Here is a 27,845-nt window from a genome sequence, read left to right as displayed (position 1 = left end):
TCGATTCTCAAGGGGGAGCAGTGCAAAAAAAAAAATATATATATATATCTTTTAAAAAGTCTGCAAATGTAACACTGGATAAGAGTGTTATTGTTTTTGCTTTAGCACTACACAGCTGATTCAAATAAGCAACGCTTCATTTTAATCAGCTGTGTAGTGCTGGGGCAAAATCCAAAACGTGCACCCAGGGGACAGTGTTCGGGAAACCCTGTGCTAAATGACAAAAATGTATGTGGAGAAGGGATAAATGTACTGTTCACATACAGTATATGTGGTTTATTATGCAAACCAGAAATACAACCAACATTATATGGAATAAGATTAAACAAGTGGAAATAATTAGGTGTAGGCCTACTAGATAAAATGACTGAGTAATTATAATTAACTATAATCCAGGATGTGATTAGGAGTACCATAGGGCTGCCACAATTGGCCCAGCGTTCTCCGGGTATTGTCGGGGTAGGCCGTCATCGTAAATAAGAATTTGATCTTAACTGACTTGCCTAGTTAAATAAAGGTTAAATAAAAATAATAGCCGATAATTAATCAATATAAACATAATAATAGTCATCCTTGTCATAACTTAGTTTGCTATCCTCATTCATATCAGAAAAAATGTCACCTGCTGCTGTAACCAACTTCAGAGGTCTAACCAAAAGTTATGAAAGCTGTAACATTGCGGCTTCCGTACTACGGAATCCCAGCCATAACATCAACTAGCTAGATAGCTAACCTACCGGTAGCTAGTTTTTCAGTCATCGTTGTCAAATGAATTGGACACATAAGGTGCATATCTTAAGTGCAAGTCACATCCTATCCGGACGAAACCGGATAAAAAAACTCTTCGCGACATGCTATCAACAGTAAGCTTGCCTATGAAATTAAAATTAACCGATTGTCAGCAGGCAGGCTAGCTATCTCTGACAAGATAGGTTGTAAAGTTAGCGAGCTTTCACATAGCGTTAGCGTTGTGATATTACTGAAGTTAACTAGTTAGTTGTAATAGTTTCTTACGGCTTTGCTACAAATGACTAGCTAGTTTCAGTTTGTCAAAATATATTGTTGCAAAAGGTAGCTAGCAAGCAAGACATGGGCTACTATGTAGCCAGTTTAAAGCTGTCTGGTCAGATCGGCGCTACATTGTAACCAGGTCAGTGCTAGAGAGATCAGCAGCAGTTTGTCTGTCGTAATAGGAAACAACATCCTCATTATGGGCACAGATAGTTAGCTAACTACAGATTGACGATAACTGGTTTATTTTTTACAGTGATAGTTATATTTGGTAGATGGTGCTAGTATTTGCCCTTCAGTACAAGTAAAGCCGTGATTTCTGACTCAGACGATCATCACTGTCGTGTCGTGGAAATCAATGTGCGCCTGAAGATTAGGCGGAACAGCAGGATGTCTAGGGGATTTAGTGCAGCAATGATATTGTTTAGAAAACACAACAACACAACCATGATCACAAGGCATACAAAAGCCCCCAAATGAAATCGTATAAGGCTCAACGTTTAATTTTTTTCTCTGACTATACATCACATCTGGTGCGTCTTGGGTTATAGAACACACATACGAATATAGCTAAATCGGTTTATTTAATTTGAAGAGTAGCCAAATAAATATTTGATATGTCTGGGGACGGCTCGGATAGTAGTAGTAGTAGTAATAGTAGTAGTAGCGATGACTCTGATACAGGGATCCGGAGAAAAGCCTGCACTGTCAAACATGAGATTACCAATGGTAAGTAACCATCAACGTAACTAGCGCTTTGCCTGATTAATCAGACTGTGCTACACAATGGAATTGGTATACAGTCTGAAACATAGGAGTACAAAATAGTGGAAATGTCCCTTACAAGCCAGAATGTTTAGTGCAATTAACTTACTCTACTGCTTGTCTGTAAGGTTGGTACTTCAGCTGCTCTACATTTTAGACAAAGTATTCACATGAAAGTATTGTTTATACAACTTTTTAGACTAGAGCACCAGTACTGTAGTTTACATTTCTATCACCTGGCACGTGCACAAAACCACATAAACACCCGTGAGACTTTGGTTTGTATGCATGCACTTCTGTCTTGTGCACGTGCCTTCGGTCATAAGCAAACACGTCTTGATCACCACACAGACCTGGGTTGCGAAGTCGGTTTAATAATACTTTCCTGTGGATATTTTTGTCTTACATTTCGAGCAGTTGATAGGCCAACTGTAGAGTAAGTTCAAGCGTCATTTTATTAAACATTCTAGCTTTGTACGGAACATGTCCACGATTTTGCGCTCCTGTTTGACTGTATACCAATTCAATTGTGTAGCACAGTCTGATTAATCAGGCAATCTAGCTCTGCACTGTTTCATAATTGATTATTTGAATCTGCCAAAGGATTTCAAGATGTGGTACACTTTGGGTAAATATTGCCTTCTGTAATTTAGCTATGGGCTAGGGCTCTATGTAAGCTTAAAAGTGATTGTTTGGAGTTTCTGTAATTCTGTGTGGATCAATATCTGTTTCCTGACACAATTGCATCCTGACCTTGACTGACACAGCAATAGCAGAAGTAGTAGTGTATGTTCAAGCTGTGTTCAGTTGTCTTCAGGTGCAGATTGATGTGCTATATTTTGGTGAGTGGTGATATCTCAGAGAACCATGACACCTGGGAACACAGCCATGGACGAATGCCAGCAGACCGTGTGGTGTCACAAATATTCAGTTTACTGTGCTCTGCTATGTTTTCTGTGTGTGCCTGCCTGCGTGAGCGTGTGTTGTGTGCATGCATACACTGATACTGTACTCTCTTCCCCCCCCCCCCTCCCCCTCCGCCAGCGAACCTCACAGGCCATTCTGAGAGAGTGGGCATGGAGAACTTTGAGCTTCTCAAAGTCTTGGGCACAGGAGGTGAGGCTCACTGCGCCGATCTTGGGTCGATTGCTTATAAACCGACTATATTGCTTATAAACTGACTAAACGCCTTCCTAATATTGAGTTGCACCCCCCCCCCCCCGCCTTCAGAACTGCCCCAGTTCGTCAGGGCATGGACTCCACAAGATGTTGAAGTCGTTCCACAAAGATGCTGGCCCATGTTGACTCCAATGCTCCCCACAGTTGTCAAGCTGGCTGGATGTCCTTTGGGTGGTGGACCATTCTTGATACTGTTGAGTGTGAAAAACCCAGCAGTGTGGCAGTTCTTGCCCAGCAGTTCAGTTCTTGCCTGGCACCTACTACCATACCCTGTTCAAAGTCACTTCAATATTTTGTCTTGCCCATTCACCCTCTGAATGGCACACATACACAATCCATGTCTCAAAGCTTAAACATCCTTCTTTAACCCATCTCCTCCCCTTCATCTACACTGATTTGAAGTGAATTTAACAAGTGACATCAATAAGGGATCATAGTTTTAACCTGGATTCACCTGGTCAGTCTGTCATGTTTTTTTATACTCCGTGTATATGATTATAATTTTTTAAATTGAACCTTTATTTAATTAGGCAAGTCAGTTAAGATCAAATTCTTATTTACAATGACGGCCTACCCCGACCAAACCCAGACGATGCTGGGCCAATTGTGCACCGTCCTATGAGACCCCCAGTCACGGCCAGATGTGATTACAGCCTGGATTCGAACCAGGGACTGTAGTGAAGCCTCTTGTACTGAGATGCAGTGCCTTAGACCACTGCACCACTTGGGATAGCGCCATGGTATTATTGGAGACCTGGATAACTTAATTTTACTGTCTATTTTTTGGTGGAGCATTTAGAATAAAAAGTTAAGGTTGTAAATGTGGTGGGTGGTAGGATGGGTGGTAGGGGCTCCAATCAAATGTGATAAATGTTTCCAACCTTTCCTCTCTGTCTAGCCTACGGGAAAGTGTTTCTGGTCAGGAAGAACAGTGGTCACGATGAAGGGAAGCTGTATGCCATGAAGGTGAGTCTCTGTATTGTCTTTGACATTGGTCCAAAGGCAACCCAAAGCGTTGACATTGTCTGATGTGGGGAGAATTCATGGACTGGTTGACCTACCTGTTGATGATAACGTCTCAGGTGCTGAAGAAAGCAGCCATCGTTCAGAAGGCGAAGACAGCGGAGCACACGCGTACAGAGAGACAGGTGCTGGAGCACATCCGCCAGTCCCCGTTCCTGGTCACACTGCACTACGCCTTCCAGACCCAGACCAAGCTCCATCTCATCCTGGGTGAGCGCTGGATCAAACAAACCCATACATGGAACTCTCTGGCTATGACCTTGGAAGTGCTGAAAGTGTGTCTTTGTGTGTGTATATTGTGTTTCTGCCTGTGTATGTGTGTGTGTTTTTCTATTCAAGTGTTATCTGTATCTGTCTGTGTATAGACTATGTGAGCGGAGGGGAGATGTTCACACACTTGTACCAGCGGGATCACTTCTCTGAGGAAGAGGTGCGGATCTACATCGGGGAGATTATCCTGGCACTGGAGCACCTCCACAAGGTATGTTATCGAGCCTCTCTGTCCTTTATATAACCTTGCTGATATTCCATTCCTTAATTGTATCTGTGGTCCTATTACAATGATGCAATTTCGGCTGGATACTTTGCTCTTATCTGTTAATGTTATCCTGTGTACAACTTCTTGCTCGGTATGATGTGTACAGCTCGGCATTGTGTACCGGGACATCAAGTTGGAGAACATCCTATTGGACAGCGAGGGACATTTGGTGCTGACAGATTTTGGGCTCAGCAAAGAGTTCCTCGAGGAGGAGGTACGACAAAAATACATTTTTCATTGATGCCTCTATTTGTGTGGACGCAATCTGTGCATGTATGCATCCATCCAGCCATGCATATATTTTTGTCACTACAGACTTAGACTTGTGTTTTTATTCCCCCCCCCCCCACTACAGAAGGAAAGGACGTATTCGTTCTGTGGCACCATAGAGTACATGGCTCCAGAGATCATCAGGGGGAAGTCTGGTCATGGAAAGGTAAGAGTTAGCCATGCCCCGAGTGATGGGTTATGAGCTACGGCGGTTCATTAGACATCAATTACTGTAGAACACAAATGTATTCTCTTTCTTGTATTTTTTGTTTCCTTCATTCTTCCTTTTGACCGTTTTCTCCTGCCCACCCCAGTCAGTAGATTGGTGGAGTTTGGGTATCCTGATGTTTGAATTGCTGACGGGGGCATCCCCATTCACACTGGAGGGGGAGAGGAACTCCCAGAGTGAGGTGTCCAAGTGAGTGCTGTGTGTCATCCACCCCTCCTCACACACACACCATGGTTCCATCCAACTCTTTCATCATTGCCCGTGGCCCTCGGCTACTTATCAAAATAATGACATCTATTGTAACGGTGGCTTCTTTCTACCTCTCTTTATCTCGCTGTCTGAATACAATAACAAATAAATGAGTTGTGTTGCGTTCTATGTGTAACATAAAGCCTGCAGCCTAATTAGACTTTCTGGTAAGCTGTTTCTTTTCAATCATGTTCTTTATGGCCATAATGGTTGTCTTGTATGAGGGCTGTGCCTTCAGCAAGTATTCTTACCCCTTATTACACATTTTGTTGTGTTACAGCCTGAATTCAAAATGGTTTTCTCTCCCATCTACACACACTGCCCCATAATGACCAAGTGAAAACATGTTTAGACATTTTTGCACATTTTATTGAAAATTAAATGGAGAAATCTCATTTCCATACAGTACCAGTCAAAAGTTGACACACCTACTCATTGAAGGTTTCTTTTTTCTTTTACTGTTCTACATTGTAGAATAATAGTGAAGACATCAAAACTATGAAATAACACACATGGAATCATGTAGTAACCGAATGTATTTTATATTTCAGATTTTTCTAAGTAGCCCCCCTTTGCCTTGATGACAGCTTTGAACACTCTTGGCATTCTCTCAACCAGCTTCATGCGGTAGTCACCTGGAATGCATTTCAATTAACAGTTGTGCCTTGTTAAATGTTAATTTGTGGAGTTTCTTTCCTTAATGCGTTTGAGCCAATCAGTTGTTGTGACAAGGTAGGGGTGGTATTCAGAAGATAGCCGTATTTGGTAAAAGACCAAGTTCATATTAAGACAAGAACAGCTCAAATAAGCACAGAGGAACGAATATCCATCATTAATTTGACTAACCATAATGTCTCAATCAGGACAATTTCAAGAACTTTGAAAGTTTCTTCAAGTGCAGTCGCAAAAACCACCAAGCGCTATGATGAAAATGGCTCTTATGAGGACCGCCACAGGAAAGGAAGACCCAGAGTTACCTCTGCTGCAGAGGATAAGTTCATTAGAGTTACCAGCCTCAGAAATTGCAACCCAATTAAATGCTTCACAGAGTTCAAGTAACAGACACATTTCAACATCAACTGTTCAGAGGAGACTGCATGAATCAGGCCTTCATGGTTGAATTGCTGCAAAGAAACCACTACTAAAGTACACCAATAAGAAGAAGAGACTTGGGCCAAGAAACACGAGCAATGGACATTAGACCGGTGGAAATCTATCCTTTGGTCTGTTGAGTCCAAATGAGAGATTTTTAGTTCCAACCGCCGTGTCTTTGTGAGACGCAGAGTAAGTGAGCGGATAATCTCTGCAGGTGTGGTTCCCACCGTGAAGTATGAAGGAGGAGGTAACACTGTCTGTGATTTTTGAATTCAAGGCACACTTAACCAGCATGACCACCACAGCATTCTGCTGCGATACGCCTTCCCATCTGGTTTGTACTTAGTCCCACTATAATTTGTTTTTCAATAGGACAATGACCCAACACACGTCTAGGCTGTGTAAGGGCTATTTGACCAAGAAGGAGAGTGGTGGAGTGCTGCATCAGATCACCTGGCCTCCGCAGTCTCCCGACCTCAACCCAATTGAGATGGTTTGGGATGAGTTGGACCGCATAGTGAAGGAAAAGCAGCCAATGAGTGCTCAGCATATGTGGGAACGCCTTCAAGACTGTTGGAAAGCGTTCCAGGTGAAGCTGGTTGAGAGTGCCAAGAGTGTTCAAAGCTGTCATCAAGGCAAAGGGTGGCTACTTTGAAGAATCTCAAATATGATTTGATTTAACACGTTTTTTGGGGGGGTTACTACATGATTCCATATGTGTTCAAAGTTTTTGTCTTCACTATTATTCTACAATATAGATCATTGTAAAAATAAACATCCTTGAGTGAGTAGGTGTGTCCAAACTTTAGACTGGTACTGTAAGTATTCACACCCCTGAGTCAATATTTTGTAGAAGCACCATTGGCGGCAATTACAGCTTTAAGGACGTCCTGGGTTTGTCTGTATCAGCTTTGCACATCTGGATTTGGAGATTTTCTCCCATTCTCTGTTCTTTTGCCCATCTTAATCTTTTGTTTTTATTTGCCAGTCTGAGATATGGCTTTTTCTTTGCAACTCTGCCTAGAAGGCCAGCGTCCAGGAGTCGCCTCTTCACTGTTGACGTTGAGACTGGTGTTTTGCGGGTGCAATTTAATGAAGCTGCCAGTTGACCAACCCACTCAAGTGACACACCCCTCCAGTGAGCTCAGCCCCCGTAATGGGGTTAGAGGCAGAGAATCCTAGTGGAGAGAGGGGAACCGGCCAGGCAGAGACAGCAAGGGTGGTTCATCGCTCCAGTGCCTTTCTGTTCACCTTCACACCCCCGGACCAGACTACACTCAATCATAGGACCTACTGAAGAGATGAGTCTTCAATAAAGACTTAAAGGTCGACTGAATCGGCGTCTCTCACATGGTTAGGCAGACCATTCCATAAAAATTGAGCTCCATAGGAGAAAGCCCTGCATCCAGCTGTTTTCTTAGAAATTCTAGGGACAATAAGGAGGCCTGCGTCTTGTGACCATAGCGTATGTATAGGTATGTACAGCAGGACCAAATTGGGAAGATAGATATGAGCAAGCCCATGTAAGTTAGCAGTAAAATCTTGACATCAGCCCTAGCCTTAACAGGAAGCAAGTGTAGATTGGCTAGCACTGGAGTAATATGATCATTTTGGGTTGGTTTTAGTCAAGATTCTAGCAGCCATGTTTAACACTAGCTGAAGTTTATTTAGTGCTTTACCTGGGTAGTTTGAAAATAGAGCATTGCCGTTGTCTAATCGAGAAGTGACAAAAGCATGGACACATTTTTCTGCATCCTTTTTGGACTAAGTGTCTGATTTTTGCAATGTTACGAACAGTTGAAGTCGGAAGTTTACGTACACTTAGGTTGGGGTCATTAAAACTCATTTTTCAACCACTCCACAAATGTCTTGTTAACAAACTATAGTTTTGGCAAGTCGGTTAGGGCATCTACTTTGTGCATGACACAAGTCATTTCCCTAACAATTGTTTACAGACAGATTATTTAACTTATAATTCACTGTATCACAATTCCAGTGGGTCAGAAGTTTACATAGACTAGTTGACTGTGCCTTTAATCAGTTTAGCAAATTCCAGAAAATTATGTCATGGCTTTAGAAGCTTCTGATAGGCTAATTGACATAATTTGAGTCAATTGGAGGTGTACCTTTGGATGTGTTTCAAGGCCTACCTTAACTCCGTGCCTCTTTGCTTGACATCATGGGAAAATCAAAAGAAATCAGCAGAAAGATAATTGTAGACCTCCACAAGTCTGGTTCATCCTTGGGAGCAATTTCCAAACACCTGAAGGTACCACGTTTATCTGTGCAAACAATAGTACGCAAGTATAAACACCATGGGACCATGCAGCCGTCTTACCGATCAGGAAGGAGATGCGTTCTGTCTCCTAGAGATGAATGTGCTTTGGTGTGAAAAGTGCAAATCGATCCCAGAACAACAGCAAAGGACCTTGTGAAGATGCTGGAGGAAACAGGTACAAAAGTATCTATACCCACAGTAAAACAAGTCCTATATCGACATAACCTGAAAGGTTGCTCAGCAAGGAAGAAGTCACTGCTCCATAACCGCCATAAAAAAGCCAGACTATGGTTTGCAACTGCACGTGGGGACAAAGATCATACTTTTTGGAGAAAGGTCCTCTGGTCTGATGAACCAAAAATAGAACTGTTTGGCCACAATGACAGTTATGTTTGGAGGAAAAGGGAGAAACTTGCAAGCTTAAGAACATCCCAACCATGAAGCACGGGGGTGGCAGCATCATATTGTGGGGATGCTTTGCTGCAGGAGGGAATGGTGCACTTCACAAAATAGATGGCATCACGAGAAAGGAAAATTATGTAGATATATTGAAGCAACATCTCAAGACATCAGTCAGGAAGTGAAAGCTTGGTCGCAAATCGGTCTTCCAAATGGACAATGACCCCAAGCATACTTCCAAAGTTGTGGCAAAATGGCTTTAAGGACATCAAAGTCAAGATATTGTCATGGCTTTGTAATGGCCACTCCCTCAATCCAATAGAACATTTGTAGGGCAGAACTTGGAAAAAACGTGTGCAAGCAAGGAGGCCTAAAGAACCTCAGTTACACCAGCTCTGTCAGGAGGAATGGGCCAAAATTCACCCAACTTTTTGTGGGAAGCGTGTGGAAGGCTAACCAAAATGTTTGACCCAAGGTAAACAATTTAAAGGCAATGCTACGAAATACTAATTGAGTGTATGTAAACTTCTGACCCACTGGGAATGTGATTAAAGTAATCAAATATGAAATAAATCATTCTCTCTACTATTATTCTGACATTTAACATTCTTAAAATAAAGTGGTGATCCTAACTGACCTAATACAGGGAATTTTTACTAGGATTAAATGTCAGGAATTGTGAAAAACTGAGTTTAATTAAATGTATTTGACTGAAGTGTATGTAAACTTCCGACTTCAACTGTAAAAAAGCTGTCCTTGAAACAGTCTTGATATGTTCGTCAAAAGAGAGTTCAGGGTCCAGAGTAACGCCGAGGTCCTTTACAGTTTTGAGACGACTGTACAACCATCAAGATTAATTGTCAGATCCAACAGAAGATCTTTGTTTCTTGGGACCTAGAACTAGCGCCTTTGTTTTGTCCGAGTTTATAAGTTAAACATTTGCCGCCATCCACTTCCTTATGTCTGAAACACAGGCTTCCAGGAAGGGCAATTTTGGGGCTTCACCATGTTTCATAGAAATGTACAGCTGTGTGTCGTCCGCATAGCAGTGAAAGTTAACATTTATGTTTCCAAATGACATCACCAAGAGGTAAAATATATAGTGAAAACAATAGACGTCCTAAAAGGGAACCTTGAGGAACACCGGAATGTACAGTTGATTTGTCAGAGGAGAAACCATCCACAGAGACAAACTGATTTCTTTCTGACAGATGAGATCTAAACCAGGACAGAACTTGTCCATGTAGACTAATTTGGGTTTCCAATCTCTCCAAAAGAATGTGGTGATCGATGGTATCAAAGCAGCTCTAAGGTCTAGGAGCACGAGGACAGATGCAGAGTCTTGGTCTGACGCCATTAAAAGGTAATTTACCACCTTCACGAATGCAGTCTCAGTGCTATGATAGGTTCTAACACCAGACTGAAGCGTTTTGTGTACATTGTAAGTCTTCAGGAAGGCAGTGAGTTGATGCGCAATAGCTTTTACATTTGATTTAGAGAGGAATGGGAGATTTGATATAGGCTGTTAGTTTTAAAACCATTAAAAAAATATCTATTTTTTACATTTTGTATTTAAATATTTTCTGGGTCAAGGTTTGGCTTATTCAAGAGAGGCTTTATTACTGCCACTTTTAGTGAGTTTGGTACACATCCGGTGGATAGGGAGCCGTTTATTATCTTCAACATGAGAGGGCCAAGCACAGGAAGCAGCTCTTTCTGTAGTTTAGTTGGAATATGGTCCAGTATGCAGCTTGAAGGTTTAGAGGCCATGGCTATTTTCATGAATGTGTAAAGAGATATAGTACTAAAACACTTGAGTGTCTCCCCCGATCCTAGGTCCTGGCAGTGTTGTGCAGACTCAGGACAACTGAGCTTTGGAGAAATATCCAGATTTAAAGAGGAATCTGTAATTTTCTTTCTAATGGTCATGATCTTTTCATCAAAGAAGTTCATGAATTTATCACTGCTGAAGTGAAAGCCATTCTCTCCTGGGGAATGCTGCTTTTTATTTAGCTTTGCGACCGTATCAAAAATACAGTTAGGATTGTTCTTATTCTCCTCAATTAAGTTGGAAAAATAGGATGATTGTGCAGTAGTGAGGGCTCTTTGATATGGCATGGTACTGTCTTTCCAAGCTAATCAGAAGACTTCCAGTTTGGTGTGGCGCCACTTCCGTTCCAATTTTCTGGAAGCTTGCTTCAGGGCTCGGGTATTTTCTGTATACCAGGGAGCTAGTTTCTCATGACAAATGTTTTTTGTTTTTAGGTGTGCGACTGCATCTAGGGTATTACACAAGGTTAAAATAAGTTCCTCAGGTGGTTAACTGATTTGTTGTACTCTGACATCCTTGGGTAGGTGGAGGGAGTCTGGAAGGGCATCTAGGAATCTTTGGGTTGTCCAAGAATTTATAGCACGGCTTTTGATGATCCTTGGTTGGGGTCTGAGCAGATGATTTGTTGCGATTGCAAACGTAATAAAATGGTGGTCCTATGTAGTCCAGGATTATGAGGACAAACATTAAGATCCACAACATTTATTCCACGGGACAAAACTAGGTCCAGAGTATGACTGTGGCATCGAGTAGGTCCAGAGACATGTTGGACAAAACCCACTGAGTCGATGATGGCTCCGAAAGCTTTTTGGAGTGGGTCTGTGGACTTCTCCATGTGAATATTATCTGCGATGACTACCAGGTCCGATATGAGTTCGGGGAACTCAGTGAGGAACGCTGTAAACGGCCCTGGACGCCTGTAAACAGTAGCTATAAAAGGTGATTGAGAAGGCTGCATAGATTTCATGACTAGAAGCTCAAAAGATGAAAACTCAGTTTTTTTTAAACATTTGGTTTCGTAAATGTTAGCAACACCTTAACCTTTGCGGGATGCACGGGGGATATGGTCGCTAGTGTAACCAGGAGGAGAGGCTTCATTTAACACAATAAATTCATCAGGCTTAAGCCATGTTTCAGTCAGGCCAATCACATCAAGATTATGATCAGTGATTAGTTAATTGACTATGACTGCCTTTGAAGTGAGGGATCTAACATTAAGTAGCCCTATTTTGAGATGTGAGATATCACGATATCTTTCAATAGTGACCGGAATGGAGGAGGTCTTTATTCCAGTGAGATTGTTAAGGCGAACACCGCCATGTTTAGTTTTGCCTAACCTAGATCGAGGCACAGACACGGTCTCAATGTGGATAGCTGAGCTGACTACACTGACTGTGCTAGTGGCAGACTCCACTAAGCTGGCAGGCTGACTGGCTAACAGCCTGCTTGCTGTCTGGCCTGCACCCGATCTCATTGTGGCGCTAGAGGAGTTAGAGCCCTGTCTATGTTCATAGATAAGATGAGAGCACCCCTCCAGATAGGATAGAGTCCGTCACTCTTCAGCAGGACAGGCTTGGTCCTGTTTGCGGGTGAGTCCCAGAAAGAGGGCCAATAATCTACAAATTCTATCTTTTGGGAGGGGCATAACAGTTTTCAACCAGCGATTGAGTTGTGAGACTCTGCTGTAGAGCTCATCACTCCCTGTAACTGGGAGGGGGCCAGAGACAATTACTCGATGCCGACACATATTTGTAGCTGATTTACACGCTGAGGCTATGTTGCGCTTGGTGACCTCTGACTGTTTCATCCCAACATTGTTTGTCCTGACGTGGATAACAATATCCCTATACTCTACACTCGCCAGTTTTAGTCTTAGCCAGCACCATCTTCAGATTAGCCTTAACATCGGTAGCCCTGTCCCCTGGTAAACAGTGTATGATCGCTGGATGATTCTTTTTAAGTCTAATACTGCTGGTAATGGAGTCGCAAAGGACTAGGGTTTTCAATTTGTCAGAGCTAATGGTGGGAGGCTTTGATGTCTCAGACCCTGTAACAGGCAGAGGAGAGACCAGAGGAGGCTCGGCCTCTGACTCCGACTCGTTTCTTAATGTGGAGACCCGATTGAACGTTTATTTCGGCTGAATGAGCGACACCGGTTGAGCATTCCTACAGGTAATTTGCACTTTGAAGCAGGCTCTCATCAAGGACTTGCCTGTATTTGGCTTCATTCATTGTTCCTTCTATCCTTACCAGTCTTGCTTCACGGTAGGGATGGTGTTAGACGGGTGATGAGCTGTGCCTAGTTTTCTCCAGACATGGCGCTTTGCATTCTGTCCAAAGAGTAATATTTTCTCAGTCTCATTAGACTGCAGAATCTTATGCCTTATGATCTGTCTTTCACTTGCCTTTTTGCAATCTCCAGGCATGCCGTCATGCTTTTTTCTCTGGAGTGGCTTCCGTCTGGCAACTCTCCCTTAACGCCCAGTGTTGTGGAGACTGGTGTCCTTCTGGTAGGTTCTCCAATCTCAACCAAGGAACTCTGTAGTTCTGTCAGAATTGTCATTGGGTTCTTGGTCACCTCCCTGACCGACATCCTTCTTGCCCTGATGCTCAGTTTGTTCGGACGGTCAGCTCTAGGCAGAGTCTGGGTAGTTCCATATGTTTTCCAAGGAGATCACTGTGCTCTGGGAAATGTTCAATGCTCTAGAAATGTTTTTTAACCTTTCCCCAGATATGCCTCATTGCAATTCTGATTGTTCCTTGGAGTTCATGATATAGTTTCTGCTCTGATGCACTGTCAACTGTGGGACCTTTTATATAGGCAGGTGTGTTTCTTTCTAAATCCTGTCCAAACAGTTGAGTTGGCCACAGGTGGACTCCAATCAAGTTGTAGTGACATCTTAAAGATGATCAAAGGAAATGAGATGTACCTGAGATCAATTTGGAGTACCATAGCAAAGGGATTAAAATGAGATATTTCTGCATTTCATTTTGACTTTGTCATTGTGGGCTATTGTGTGTAGATGGGTGAGATACATTTATTTTATATTGAATCCATTTTGAATCAGGCTGTAGCAACAAAATGTGGAGTAAGTCAAGGGCTATGAATACTTTCTGAAGGCACTGAAGGCAAAGTGATTGCTCTTCCCTGTTTCTCTTCTTCGGCCCGCCCCCTCCTGCCCTCCTCTCAGGCGTATCTTGCGCTGCGAACCGCCGTTCCCCTCTATGATCGGAGTCGTGGCTCAGGACCTGCTGAGGAAGCTGTTGGTTAAAGACCCCCACAAGAGACTAGGCTCGGGACCACGAGGGGCCGAGGACATCAAAAGTCATGCCTTCTTCAAGGTGCTCCTCGTCTCTCCTGCCACTCTCTGTCTCTAGGCCCATCTCCCTCTCTCTCTCCCAACGTGCTCACACACATACACACACACACTCTGCTCACCATTCTCCTCCCATTGCTCTATATTCATAGGGTCTCAGTTGGTCAGACCTTGCTGAGAAGAAGGTAGTCAGCCCATTCAAACCAGAGATCAGGAGTGAGCTGGATACAGGGAACTTTGCTGAGGAGTTCACTGGCATGAATCCTGTCTATTCTCCAGCCAGCACCCCACCAAGCACTGACCGCCTGTTCCAGGTTCGTTAAATACACATTGTGTGCTTCCACTGTTACAGAAAGACACCCTACATACACAAGACTCTTGTCTTCCATTTCAGGGCTACTCCTTCGTTGCTCCCTCCATTCTGTTCAACAAGAACGTGGTGATGGGTGACTTCATGGAGGGCCAGATGGGTGCAGACCGGCCGGGCTCAGCCACTGTCCGTCGCAGTGCTATGTTAGCGGTATGGAACTAATCCTCTCATGGCCGCAGGATAGACGAGGTTCGGTGAAATGTATCGGTGTTAATGTTGGCACTTTCTTTCATTTTTTTAAATGTAGTCTTAGTCATTTTGTATAAAATATCATTGTCTTAGTCACATTTTTGTAATTTGATTAATTATTTAGTCTCGTTATTGTCAAATATGATAAACAGTGGGCCATTTTAGACAACTAAATCCTTTCATTTTAGTCACTTTATTTGTATATTTTTTTTGCCTCATTACCCTATAGTAAACACAAATCACTGACTTCCATGTGCACAAACATACATAGCCTGGTCCTACCAACATATTTTTCTGCATAACATCCTACCGCATGATTCTCTACCCAACAGCCAAGTTAGCAGAAGAACACATTACTCTGCAGCAGATAAAAATCTCACCCCTTGACATACTGTAGCTATATTGTAATTGAAGTACTGTCATCAGTAGTGGTCTGATAGGTTGCAGCAAACTATCTAGCTAGGATTATCAATCTGTTGTTATCTGATGTGCCTTGAGGTTGGTAGTATTTTATTCCCTGTCAACTTGTGAGTGCAAACACTGTGGAAACGTTGCATTCGGTCTTGTTTGAATTGACAAGATGGCTCCAAACATCGCCCCTTTTTCTACCGGGAGTTTGTACCACCGGAAGAGTAGCCATGGCGTGGGCCTTATTTGCAGCAATGATTTGTTGTTGCCAGATTGGATAACGGTTGCCGGGCAGAGAGGTGAATCATGAATGACCTGAGCATGGTATTTATTTCCCACCAATAACATAATTGCAACATTGCGTTGAGAAAGCCTTACAAAAAAAGCTCTCAATCTCTGTAAAAATGTTTGTCCAGTTCACTTACTAGTCATATTTTAGTCACAGAGATAATTTCACCTTGTTTTCATCAACCGAAATGGTCTATTAAGTCAGTGATTTGTCAAACGCCTATTTTCCAGTGGCAATTGACGACACAATAACTATCACAATGTATCCAGAGAGGGTCTTATGTACAACACTGTTTGACATGAGCTCAACCTGTACTTCATTAGTATAAAAAAATCTATGTGCAACATTTTCACATTTAGCAAGGGTAGGATTTGGACATTTCCTGCAGTGGAGCACATTTCGACACATTCCACAGTTTCCGGTGTAGTTTGTACTTGACTTCCCTCTCTTGTCCTCTGCAGGACTCTACGTTCTTCCAGCTGTATGAGCTGTGCCTGCAGGGGGCGCCCCTGGGCGAGGGTAGCTTCTCTGTGTGCAGGAAGTGTCGACACCACCAGAGCGGCCATGAGTACGCCGTCAAGATCATCAGCCGCAGGTGAGCCGGGCGTGGCGCTGGCTGAGAGACCGTCACGCACTAATGCAATGTGTCATTGTTATACCAGCATGATGAATTACACACTTCACGCTGCTGTGTTTTTAATATATTCTATTCCAATGATTTACCATACCTGTTTGGTGCACTGAGGTGGTTTGTGTTGTTGACCTTTGGTGCATGAATGCCTTTGAACTCTTTCTGTCTGTCTGTCTGTCTGTCTCTCTCTGTCTCCTGTGTGTGACTCTGTCTCGTTAGAATGGAAGTAAACACTCAGAGGGAGATTGCTGCCCTCAGGCAGTGTGAGGCTCACTCCAACATCGTCAAACTGCATGAGGTCTACACTGATCAGGTACACAATGATGGTAGAAATGCCATCAGCAGACACACATTCAAGCACTGACAAAACTGTCAGGTGTTCTTTCTCTTCTCATTGGCTGTGTTTACTTACAAGGTGGCAGGACTCGAATCACAATAATGTTTGACATTTGGGGAATATATTGGGAAACTTAAGCAATCATGCAGCAATAAACAATTTTCTCATCACAGACACAACCTTAATCTTCTCTCTCTCTCTCTCTCTCTCTTCTCCCATCTCCCTCTCAATCACCCCTATCTCTTCCTCCCTCTCTCAGTTCCATACATACCTGGTGATGGAGCTGCTGCGTGGGGGGGAGCTGCTGGAGAGGATCAAGAGGAAGAAATTGTTTGGGGAGGCAGAGGCCAGTCAGCTTCTCAGGAGCCTGGTGTCAGCTGTCGGCTTCATGCACGAGGCTGGAGTGGTGCACAGAGACCTCAAACCAGAGGTGGGCCAACAGACTGACTCACAGAGAGGGAGTCTGAATATATTCTAGAATCTATAGAAATATATGGCCAGGAAGAAGTCACACATTGAAATGGCTGCAATATTACACCGACCAAATTTTGCAGGCAGTGAGTGTAATGAGATCAAGGTGTTTAGCAATGCTGTAAAAACCACTAAGCATGGCCTATTGTATTTTGTTGGTTCAGGGTGAAATAAATTGACATTTGTTGCTCCATTACATCAGCCAATGAATGTAACCTTCTGTTGACGGAGTCATTCCTGCACTGCCCACTCACTGCTCTCGCTCTCTCTCCGCCTGGCAGAATGTGCTGTTTGCAGACGAGGGGGAGGACTCGGTGCTCAAGGTGATAGATTTTGGTTTTGCCCGACTGTGCCCTGCAGGCAGCGCCCCCCTGCAGACTCCCTGCTTTACACTGCAGTACGCTGCTCCTGAGCTCTTCCACAGCACTGGTTACGACCAGGCCTGCGACCTCTGGAGCCTTGGGGTCATCCTGGTACTTACACCACTGACTGACTCTGTAATGTGTCATTAGTAAAAACTAATTATCGTTATGTTATTGAGGATGTTTGTGTTTTTCTCTGGCAGTACACCATGCTGTCAGGACAGGTGCCCTTTCAGAGTGAGCAGCAGCAGCGGGCGGGGATGACCTCATCTTATGCTGCCGACATCATGCATAAGATTAAAGAGGGTGACTTCTCTTTGGCTGGAGAGGCTTGGAAGGGTGTGTCAGACGAGGCTAAAGAGCTTGTTAAAGGTGTGTTGTGCAATCCCTCCTAATTCACTCATTGACATTGATTCAATTCATCATTTTTTTCCCATCTGTTCACTACATACAGTGCCTTCGGAAAAGTGTTCAGACCCCTTGACGTTTTCCTCATTTTGTTACGTTACAGAATAAAATTTAAAAAAATGAAATCCTCAGCAATCTACACACAATGACAAAGCGAAATGAGGTTTTCAGACATTTTTACATAAGTATTCAGACCCTTTGCTATGCGACTCAAAATTGAGCTCAGGTGCATCCTGTTTCCATAGATCATCTTTGAGATGTTTCTACAACTTGATTGGAGTCCACCTGTGGTAAATTCAATTGATTGGACATGATTTGCAAAGGCACACACCTGTCTATATAAGGTCCCAAAGTTGACAGTACATGTCAGAGCAAAAATGTGGAGTCGTCCGTAGCGCTCTTAGACAGAGTTGTGTCGATGCACAGATCTGGGGAATGTTACCAAAAAATTCTGCAGCATTGAAGGTCCCAAGAACACAGTGCCCTCCGTCATTCTTAAATTGAAGAAGCTTGGAACCACCAAGACTCTTCCTAGAGCTGGCCGCCCGTCCAAAATGGGAGAGAAGGGCCTTGGTCAGTGAGGTGACCAAGAGCCCGATGGTCACTGACATAGTGGGAGAACCTTCCAGATGGACAACCATCTCTGCAGTACTCCACCAATCAGGCCTTTATGGTAGAGTTGCCAGACGGAAGAGACTCAGATCATGAGAAACAAGATTCTCTTGTCTGATGAAACCAAGATTGAAATCTTTGGCCTGAATGCCAAGCGTCACATCTGGAGGAAACCTGGCACCATCCCTACGGTGAAGCATGGTGGTGGCAGCATCATGCTCTGGGGGTGTTTTCAGCGGCAGGGACTGGGAGACTAGTCAGGATCAAGGCAAAGATGAACGGAGCAAAGTACAGAGAGATCCTTGATGAAAACCTGCTGCAAAGAGCTCAAGTCCTCAGGCTGGGGCGAAGGTTCACCTTCCAACAGGACAACAACACTAAGCACACAGCCAAGACATTGCAGGAGTGGCTTCGGGACACGTCTCTGAATGTCCTTGAGTGACCCAGCCAGAGCCCGGACTTGAACCCGATCGAACATGTCTGGAGAGACCTGAAAATAGCTGTGCAACGACGCTCCCCATTCAACCTGACAGAGCTTGAGAGGATCTGCAGAGAAGAATGGGAGAAACTCTCCAAATACAGGTGTGCCAAGCTTGTAGCGTCATACCCAAGAAGACTCAATGCTGTAATTGCTGCCAAAGGTGCTTCAACAAAGTACTGAGTAAGGGTCTGAATACTAATGCAAATGTGATATTTCTGTTTTCAATTTTGAATAAATTAGAAAAATATACATACCTGTTTTTGTTTGTCATTAGGGTGTATTGTGTGTAGATAGATGAGGGAAAAAATCTATTTAATCAATTTTAGAATAAGGTTGTAACCTAACAATGTGGAAAAAGTCAAGGAGTCTAAATACTTTCCGAAGGCACTAATATACATACATATATATAAAAAATAATGGAACCCCTTTATCTGTCACTCCCTTATCATTTTGCTTTCTCTGCTCCTTCCTTACTCCTCTCTGCCCCACCTCTCATTTTTTCTCTCCTTCCCTAACTCTTCTAAACCAACCTCCCCCTGTTTGTGTTCAGGGCTGCTGACGGTGGATCCAGAGAGGCGTCTCAAGCTGTCTGCTCTGAGAGAGAACAGCTGGCTGCAGGGCGGGGCCATCTTATCGTCCACCCCCCTCTGCACCCCAGATGTGCTCGAGTCCAGCGGCCCCATCGTCCGCTCCTATGTCAACGCCACCTACAAGGTAATGGAACTCTTAATCTTTTTTTTTTTTTTTTTTTTTTTACTCAAATCCATTGAGGAAAAAGTAGTTTGTTCCTTGTAACTTTTTTATTTAATTTTTCCTACTCTCCCAACCAAATCAAAGTCAATTTGGCATTTGCAGAGTACTGCGTATTGTACAATGAAGTGTTTACTTGCAAGCTCTTCTCTCAAACAGTGCAACATTTTATAAAAAAGTATTCAATAAAAATATCAAGTCAAAAAAATATAGTATGAGTATTTATACAATGGGTGGGTCTAATCCTGGATGCTGATTGGTTAAAACCGTGTCCCAGCTGTTCCACAAGTTACCACCGGCTAAGGCTATGATGTTGAAATGCCTATTTACTGTTCCATCTCCCTGTGCAATCAATCCACTGTCTCATCAGCCCAGCCAGGCAATTTATCAACTAGATCTCCACTGTAAAAAATCATCTAGACATTATCTTCCATTTCTTTTAGACTAGCAATTGATTTTCAACAGCAGAGGCGTGTAGTATAAACCTTGCCATCTGTCTCTGACTTTTGCAGGAATGTTTCAATATTGAAATTCGATCTCCAGCTGTCCCACACAGTAATGAATGTGTAGGGGCCAGACAGACAGACGGGCAGCTTTTCTCAGCCAGTTGAAATCATGAATTGGTATATTGTTTTTATAGATACAGTACCAGTCAAAAGTTTGGACACACCTACTCACTCAAGGGTTTTTCTTTATTTTCACTATTTTCTTCATTGCAGAATAATAGTGAAGACATTAAAACTATAAATAACACATGGTATCATGTCGTAACCAAAAAAGTGTAAAACAATTTAATTTAAGAATGACGGAGGCCACTGTGTTCTTGGGACCACAATATATTTTATATTTGTGATTCTTCAAAGTGGCCACCCTTTGCCTTGATGACAGTGGTAGCCATGCTAGTTAAGTGTGCCTTGAATTCTAAATAAATCACAGACAGTGTCACCAGAAAAGCACCATAACACCTCCTTCTCCATGCTTCACGGTGGGAACTACACATGCAGAGATCATCCACTCACCTTTTCTGTGTCTCACAAAGACATGGAGGTTGGAACCAAAAATCTCAAATTTGGACTCATCAGACCAAAGGACAGATTTCCACTGGATCATTTTTTTATTTTTTTTATTTAACCTTTATTTAACCAGGTAGGCAAGTTGAGAACAAGTTCTCATTTACAATTGCGACCTAGCCAAGATAAAGCAAATCAGTTCGACACATACAGTGGGGCAAAAAAAAACGTATTTAGTCAGCCACCAATTGTGTAAGTTCTCCCACTTAAAAAGATGAGGCCTGTAGTTTTCATCATAGGTACACTTCAACTATGACAGACAAAATGAGAAAAATCATTCCAGAAAATCACATTGTAGGATTTTTTATGAATTTATTTGCAAATGGTGGAAAATAAGTATTTGGTCACCTACAAACAAGCAAGATTTCTGGCTCTCACAGACCTGTAACTTCTTCTTTAAGAGGCTCCTCTGTCCTCCACTAGTAACCTGTATTAATGGCACCTGTTTGAACTTGTTATCAGTATAAAAGACACCTGTCCACAACCTCAAACAGTCACTCTCCAAACTCCACTATGGCCAAGACCAAAGAGCTGTCAAAGGACACCAGAAACAAAATTGTAGGCCTGCACCAGGCTGGGAAGACTGAATCTGCAATAGGCAAGCAGCTTGGTTTGAAGAAATCAACTGTGGGGGCAATTATTAGGAAATGGAAGACATACAAGACCACTGATAATCTCCCTCAATTTGGGGCTTCACGCAAGATCTCACCCCGTGGGGTCAAAATGATCACAAGAACGGTGAGCAAAAATCCCAGAACCACACGGGGGGACCTAGTGAATGACCTGCAGAGAGCTGGGACCAAAGTAGCAAAGCCTACCATCAGTAACACACTACGCCGCCAGGGACTCAAATCCTGCAGTGCCAGACGTGTCCCCCTGCTTAAGCCGGTACATGTCCAGGCCCGTCTGAAGTTTGCTAGAGAGCATTTGGATGATCCAGAAGAAGATTGGTCAGATGGTCAGATGAAACCAAAATATAACGTTTTGGTAAAAACTCAACTCGTCGTGTTTGGAGGACAAAGAATGCTGAGTTGCATCCAAAGAACACCATACCTACTGTGAAGCATGGGGGTGGAAACATCATGCTTTGGGGCTGTTTTTCTGCAAAGGGACCAGGACAGCTGATCCGTGTAAAGGAAAGAATGAATGGGGCCATGTATCGTGGGATTTTGAGTGAAAACCTCCTTCCATCAGCAAGGGCATTGAAGATGAAACGTGGCTGGGTCTTTCAGCATGACAATGATCCCAAACACACCACCCGGGCAACAAAGGAGTGGCTTCGTAAGAAGCATTTCTAGGTCCTGGAGTGGCCTAGCCAGTCTCCAGATCTCAACCCCATAGTACATTTTTGGAGGGAGTTGAAAGTATGTGTTGCCCAGCAACAGCCCCAAAACATCACTGCTCTAGAGGAGATCTGCATGGAGGAATGGGCCAAAATACCAGCAACAGTGTGTGAAAAACCTGTGAAGACTTAGAAGAAAACATTTGACCTCTGTCATTGCCAACAAAGGGTATATAACAAAGTATTGATAAACTTTTGTTAATGACCACCATAATTTGCAAATAAATTCATTTAAAATCCTACAATGTGATTTTCTCATTTTGTCTGTCATAGTTGAAGTGTACCTATGATGAAAATTACAGGCCTCGTCTTTTTAAGTGGGAGAACATGCACAATTGGTGGCTGACTAAATACTTTTTTGCCCCACTGTACAACGACACAGATGGAGTAAAACAAACAGTTAATACAAGTCTATATACGATAAGGGAGGTAAAGGCAAAAAAAGGCCATGGTGGCAAAGAAAATACAATATAGCAAGTAAAACACTGGAATGGTAGATTTGCAGTGGAAGAATGTGCAAAGTAGAAATAAAAATAATGGGGTGCAAAGGAGCTAAATAAATAAATACAGTAGGGAAAGTCAGAGCCGTCCAGAGTAGTGATGTTGGGCAGGTGCAGGCAGCGATCGGTTGAAGAGCATGCATTTGGGCCTCCCGGGTGGCGCAGTGGTTAAGGGCGCTGTACCGCAGCGCCAGCTGTGCCATCAGAGACTCTGGGTTCGTGCCCAGACTCTGTCGTAACCGGCCGCGACCGGGAGGTCCGTGGGGCGACGCACAATTGGCCTAGCGTCGTCCGGGTTAGGGAGGGCTTGGTCGGTAGGGATGTCCTTGTCTCATCGCGCACCAGCGACTCCTGTGGCGGGACAGGCACAGTGCGCGCTAGCTAAGGTTGCCAGGTACATGGTGTTTCCTCCGACACATTGGTGCGGCTGGCTTCCGGGTTAGATGTGCGCTGTGTTAAGAAGCAGTGCGGCTGGTTGGGTTGTATTTCGGAGGATGCATGACTTTCAACCTTCGTCTCTCCCAAGCCCGTACGGGAGTTGTAGCGATGAGACAAGATAGTAGCTACTACAACAATTGGATACCACGAAATTGGGGAGAAAAAGGGGTAAACATTTTTTAAATAATAAATAAAGAAGAAGAGCAGTTTTACTTGTATTTAAGAGCAATTGGAGGCCACGGAAGGAGAGTTGTATGGCATTGAAGCTTGCCTGGAGGGTTTCTAACACAGTGTCCAAAGAAGGGCCGGAAGTGTACAGAATGGTGTCGTCTGTGTAGAGGTGGATCAGAGACTCACCAGCAGCAAGAGCGACATCATTGATGTATGCAGAGAAGAGAGTCGGTCCAAGAATTGAACCCTGTGGCACCCCCATAGAGACTGCCAGAGGTTTGGACAACAGACCCTCCGATTTGACACATTGAACTCTATCTGAGAAGTAGTTGTTGAACCAGGCGAGGCAATCATTTGAGAAACCAAGGCTGTCGAGTCTGCCGACGAGGATGTGGTGATTGACAGAGTCGAAGTCCTTGGCCAGATCAATGAATACGGCTGCACAGTAATGTTTCTTATCGATGGCTGTTAAGATATCGTTTAGAACCTTGAGCGTGGCTGAGGTGCACCCATGACCAGCTCTGAAACCAGATTGCATAGCAGAGAGGGTATGGTGAGAGTCCATTGCTCATGTTTCTTGGCCCAAGCCTCTTCTTCTTATTGGTGTACTTTAGTAGTGGTTTCTTTGCAACATGAAGGCCTGATTCACACAGTCTCCTCTGAACAATTGATGTTGAAATGTGTCTGTTACTTGAACTCTGAGAAGCATTTATTTGGGCTGCAATTTCTGAGGCTGTTAGCTCTAATGAGCGTATCCTCTGCAGCAGAGGTAACTCTGGGTTTTCCTTGTGGCGGTCCTCACGAGAGCCAGTTTCATCATAGCGCTTGATGGTTTTTGCGATTGCACTTTAAGAAACTTTCAAAGTTCTTGAAATTGTCCAGATTGACTGACCTCCATGTCTTAAAGTAATGATGGACTGTTGTTTATCTTTGCCTATTTGAGCTGTTCTTGCCATAATATGGACTTGGTCTTTTACCAAATAGGGCTATCTTCCGTATACCACCCCTACACCTCATCTGATTGGCTCAAACACATTAAGAAGGAAAGAAATTTCACAAATTAACTTTTAACAAGGTACACCTGTTAATTGAAATGCATTCCAGGTGACTACCTCATGAAGCTGGTTGAGAGAATGCCAAGAGTGCGCAAAGCTGTCAAAGGTGAAGGGTGGCTACTTTGAAGAATATGAAATAGATTTGTTTAACACATTTTTTGGGTTACTCCATGATTCCAAATGTGTTATTTCATAGATTTGATGTCAATGTAGAAAATAGTACAAATTAAGATAAACCCTTTAAATGAGTCGGTGTCCAAACTTCTGACTGGTGCTGTATATACAAAAAAATGTCAATAGAAAATCAGGTCAAATGAAATGCAGTCTGCTGTCTTTCCAACTTCCATTTGAATCATTGTGTTAGCTGTGTAGTTGGCTAGCTCCACTAAACCGTGTCCTTGCAAAAGAGCCTATTATTTTGCTATGCCAGGCAAAATCGTGCATCATTAGCTCATTGGTATTTAATGACAAGTTTGTCAATCATTATTTGAATGTGTTGGTAGCCCATGTAAAAGTGATCATTCCCTCGAAGCTGGTTTTTGGAGGATATATTGACTTAGTCTCAGGCCTAACACAATATGACTATAAAAACACTATAATATATTAATATAATAAATGGTATGTGCAATGTAACGACAGTAGAGAAATACACTTAGTGGACAGTTTTAGGTACACCCATCTAGTACTGGGTCAGAGCCCCCTTTGCCTCCAGAACATTCAGAATTCTTCGGGAATTGAAACATTGCTCAATTGATATCAAGGGACCAAACATTCCCTACACCGTTACACCACCGCCACCAGCCTATACTGTTGACACTAGGCAGGATGGAGTCATGGACTCGTGCTGCTTGTGTCAAAATCCTGACTGCCATCAGCATGACGCAACAGGAACCCGGATTCGTCAGACCAGGCAATGTGTTTTTTCACTCAATTGTAAAGTTTGTGATTGCGTGCCCACTGGAGATTCTTCTTTTTTTTTCTCGTCAACTGCAATAGCCCATCCATGACAAGGACTGACGAGTTGTGTGGTCTCAGATGCCGTTTGGCACACCACTGTTGTACTGGGCCGTTATTTGCCTGTTTGTGGCCCAGCTGTTAGCTTCTTGCCATTCTCTTTTCTCTTTTTTTTATTTTCTTTGCCTGTTCATTGCCTGTTAGTGACCTGCCTGTAAGCTTGCACAATTCTTATCATTCTCCTTCGACCTCTCATCAACGAGCTGTTTTCGCCCACAGAACTGCCGCTGACTCTATGTTTTTTTGTTTGTCGCCCAATTCTCGGTTAACCCTAGACACTGTCGTGCGTGAAAATCCCAGGTGGCTGGCCGTTTCTGATATACTAGAACTGGCGCACATGGCATCGATGATCATACTACGCTCAAAGTTGCTTAGGTCAGTCTTTTTGCCCATTCCAACGTTCAATCGATCAGTAACTGAATGCCTTGATTCCTGTCTGCCTGATTTTTATATAGCAAGCCACGGCCACGCGACTCGCTGTCTGTAGGAGCAAAACATTTTCGTGAGCAGTGTGGTGTACCTAATAGACTGTCCACTGAGTATATAATGGAGGTGTATGTGCAATGTAATAGAATAAGTAGGCTATATTATTGTATGTACATCCTCTCCATTAGGCATTCAACAAGGGGAAGAGGGAGGGCTTCTTTCTGAAGAGTGTCGACAACGCCCCCCTTGCAAAGCGGCGCAAGCTCAAGATGACAAGTACAGGTGTGGAGACTCGACGGAGCTCCTCTTCCTCCTCCTCGTCATCATCTTCCTCAACTGCCTCTGCCGCTGCAACAAACCTAAAAACACAGCCACCACACCAAACTCTACCCCCGAAGCTAGAAAAGAGCTAGCAGCCGAGGAGGTGGACGAGTGGGAGGAAAGGAGTTAGGAGAATAAAGCACATTAATTCAGCTATGACAGATTGGAATACTGGCTCTGAAAGACCAGAGATGATTTGTTATATCCCCTCTAAGTCCAAAGTCATATAGAATCTCCAAATTCTAAGATCTTATTTATGAACAAACTAAGAGACTAGTCCAATACTTAAGATGAAACAAAAGGGTTCACGTCCCTTTTTCCTTTGAAAGAATATGCTGAATGGCATTTTGCATTATCGTAATGATGTAAGGACGTTATATGTATTTATACCAGTAGCTTGTCCCATCTCATGCATTTTCTTAAGAAATGAACTAACGTGTCATTTCTTGAATGGAACAAAGCTTTAGACTATTGTTTTCTAAATTTCGGTCAGAGGCTTTACATCAGTATGGTAAGTTACGGAAGACATTTTCGTCGGCTTTAAGATCATACTTCTGAAGTTTTCAGTCACTTTTTAGCAGGGTGACGATGAGCACGCAGTTGGACATGATGCTGACGTTTTGCATGTTGTCAGCACCTGAGGTAAGGAGCGCTGTCGTAGAACGAGTCAGAGAGAAGCGGAGTGAGAGAGTCCTAAAGGGGAAATGCAAAAGTCATGAATGAGCACAAGCCATACATACACAGGGAGGCCATGGCCTCTACAACAGAGCACTTATGGATAGATACACGGTGCTCATCACGTGGCAAAATGGAGAGGCAGTGGTTGGGGGTCTGTTGGAAGTCTCGCTCTGTTTTTAATGATATGGTTGAGATTAAGAAAGAACGCTGGTACTGCGGACAGCTGTTCAAATGAACTTTGACCTTGAGGGATGATCCCAGTCCATGGGACGCTGTCTTTGTAACCCAATGGTTCTAGTTACATACGGCCAATTTACAAGGACCCTTAGAATCATTTCCTTTTGGCTTGAGATATCAGCCTTCTATCGACGTTGGTGTCTGTCTGCGTAGTTAACTGGTTCGCTGAAGTTCACCTGAGAATCAAATTAACGGCATCCATTGTTCTGTATGCATACGTGTGCGACATTAACAACCATCATGATTCTGACAGGGAATACAGGGAGATGGAACGCTTGGTGATAGACATTCTGATTTGATACCATAGTCCCATACACAGTGCTCCAAGGCCTATGATGTACTTTTCTGAGCAGGGCAACTTTTCATTATATTGCGCAGGGCCAAATGGAAAAAATGAATAGTTTTTTACTGTGAGTAAATATTGTCACCCTGGTTTAGAGGTTAGTGTTTTTGTAGACGTTTAGGTGTTTTGATCATTGAATGTCAGTTCCACTGATCATTTACTCATCGCTTTTTTTTCTACCGGAATATATTGACTGTTGATTTGATTTGTACCTGGATATCACACAAATGTAGTCCTTTTAATCAGTGATAGTTATTTCAGATTTAAACCATGCTTATTTTAGTATTTATTATATGTCATGTTTTTATAATGCTGTGGTAATGGTTGTCTGTGTGTGTGTGTGTGTGTGTGTGTGTGTGTGTGTGTGTGTGTGTGTGTGTGTGTGTGTGTGTGTGTGTGTGTGTGTGCGCGCGTGCGGTGTGACTGGTTCTGGGGATTGTATATTATTGCAAGTTACTGTAGTAAATAATTGTTTTGATCACATTTTATTAGTTACTCGTTTCTAAACATTAGTTTTGTTGGGAACCGTGCTTTTGTCATAATGCTATTGTTTGGATGTTGTGTTGTCTTTTTTTATGTTATGAATTTGACTCTTTTTAATGAGCTACTACCCTTTTCCTGTATAGCTGTCCTTTTTTGCCCAACATTTTCAATTCTTTCTTCAAAGCATATCCTGACATTGAGATTCCCTATGTCACAATTGCTTGGTTTGGGTCAAGAACACTTCAGTCTGGAGCAAAATAAATGACTTTTCTCGA

General features: G+C 43.1%; 1 protein-coding gene across 3 annotated transcripts; it reads left to right on the top strand.

The window, feature by feature from the left end:
- The first annotated feature begins 698 nt into the window (after window positions 1–698).
- Window positions 699–27,845, top strand: LOC135550399 (ribosomal protein S6 kinase alpha-4-like). Of its 3 annotated transcripts, none has more exons than XM_064981172.1 (18): window positions 699–1,740; window positions 2,821–2,892; window positions 3,854–3,921; window positions 4,038–4,188; window positions 4,344–4,459; window positions 4,623–4,730; window positions 4,872–4,952; window positions 5,101–5,204; window positions 14,059–14,209; window positions 14,337–14,498; window positions 14,579–14,704; window positions 15,902–16,035; window positions 16,291–16,384; window positions 16,668–16,838; window positions 17,161–17,352; window positions 17,445–17,613; window positions 19,293–19,456; window positions 25,697–27,845. In XM_064981172.1, exons 1-18 carry the CDS (start codon window positions 1,629–1,631, stop codon window positions 25,919–25,921), a joined length of 2,400 nt encoding a protein of 799 aa, XP_064837244.1. In that variant the 5' UTR covers window positions 699–1,628; the 3' UTR covers window positions 25,922–27,845. The 3 variants fall into 3 exon arrangements, with proteins under 3 accessions (XP_064837244.1, XP_064837245.1, XP_064837246.1); XM_064981173.1 differs by lacking the exon at window positions 699–1,740 and adding an exon at window positions 2,127–2,212; XM_064981174.1 differs by lacking the exons at window positions 699–1,740; window positions 2,821–2,892; window positions 3,854–3,921; ... (3 more) ...; window positions 4,872–4,952; window positions 5,101–5,204 and adding an exon at window positions 5,216–10,399.

Source organism: Oncorhynchus masou, chromosome 12, assembly GCF_036934945.1.
Source record: "Oncorhynchus masou masou isolate Uvic2021 chromosome 12, UVic_Omas_1.1, whole genome shotgun sequence".
NCBI classification, from domain to species: Eukaryota; Metazoa; Chordata; class Actinopteri; order Salmoniformes; family Salmonidae; genus Oncorhynchus; species Oncorhynchus masou.
This window is presented reverse-complemented; position numbering and strand designations above follow the sequence as displayed.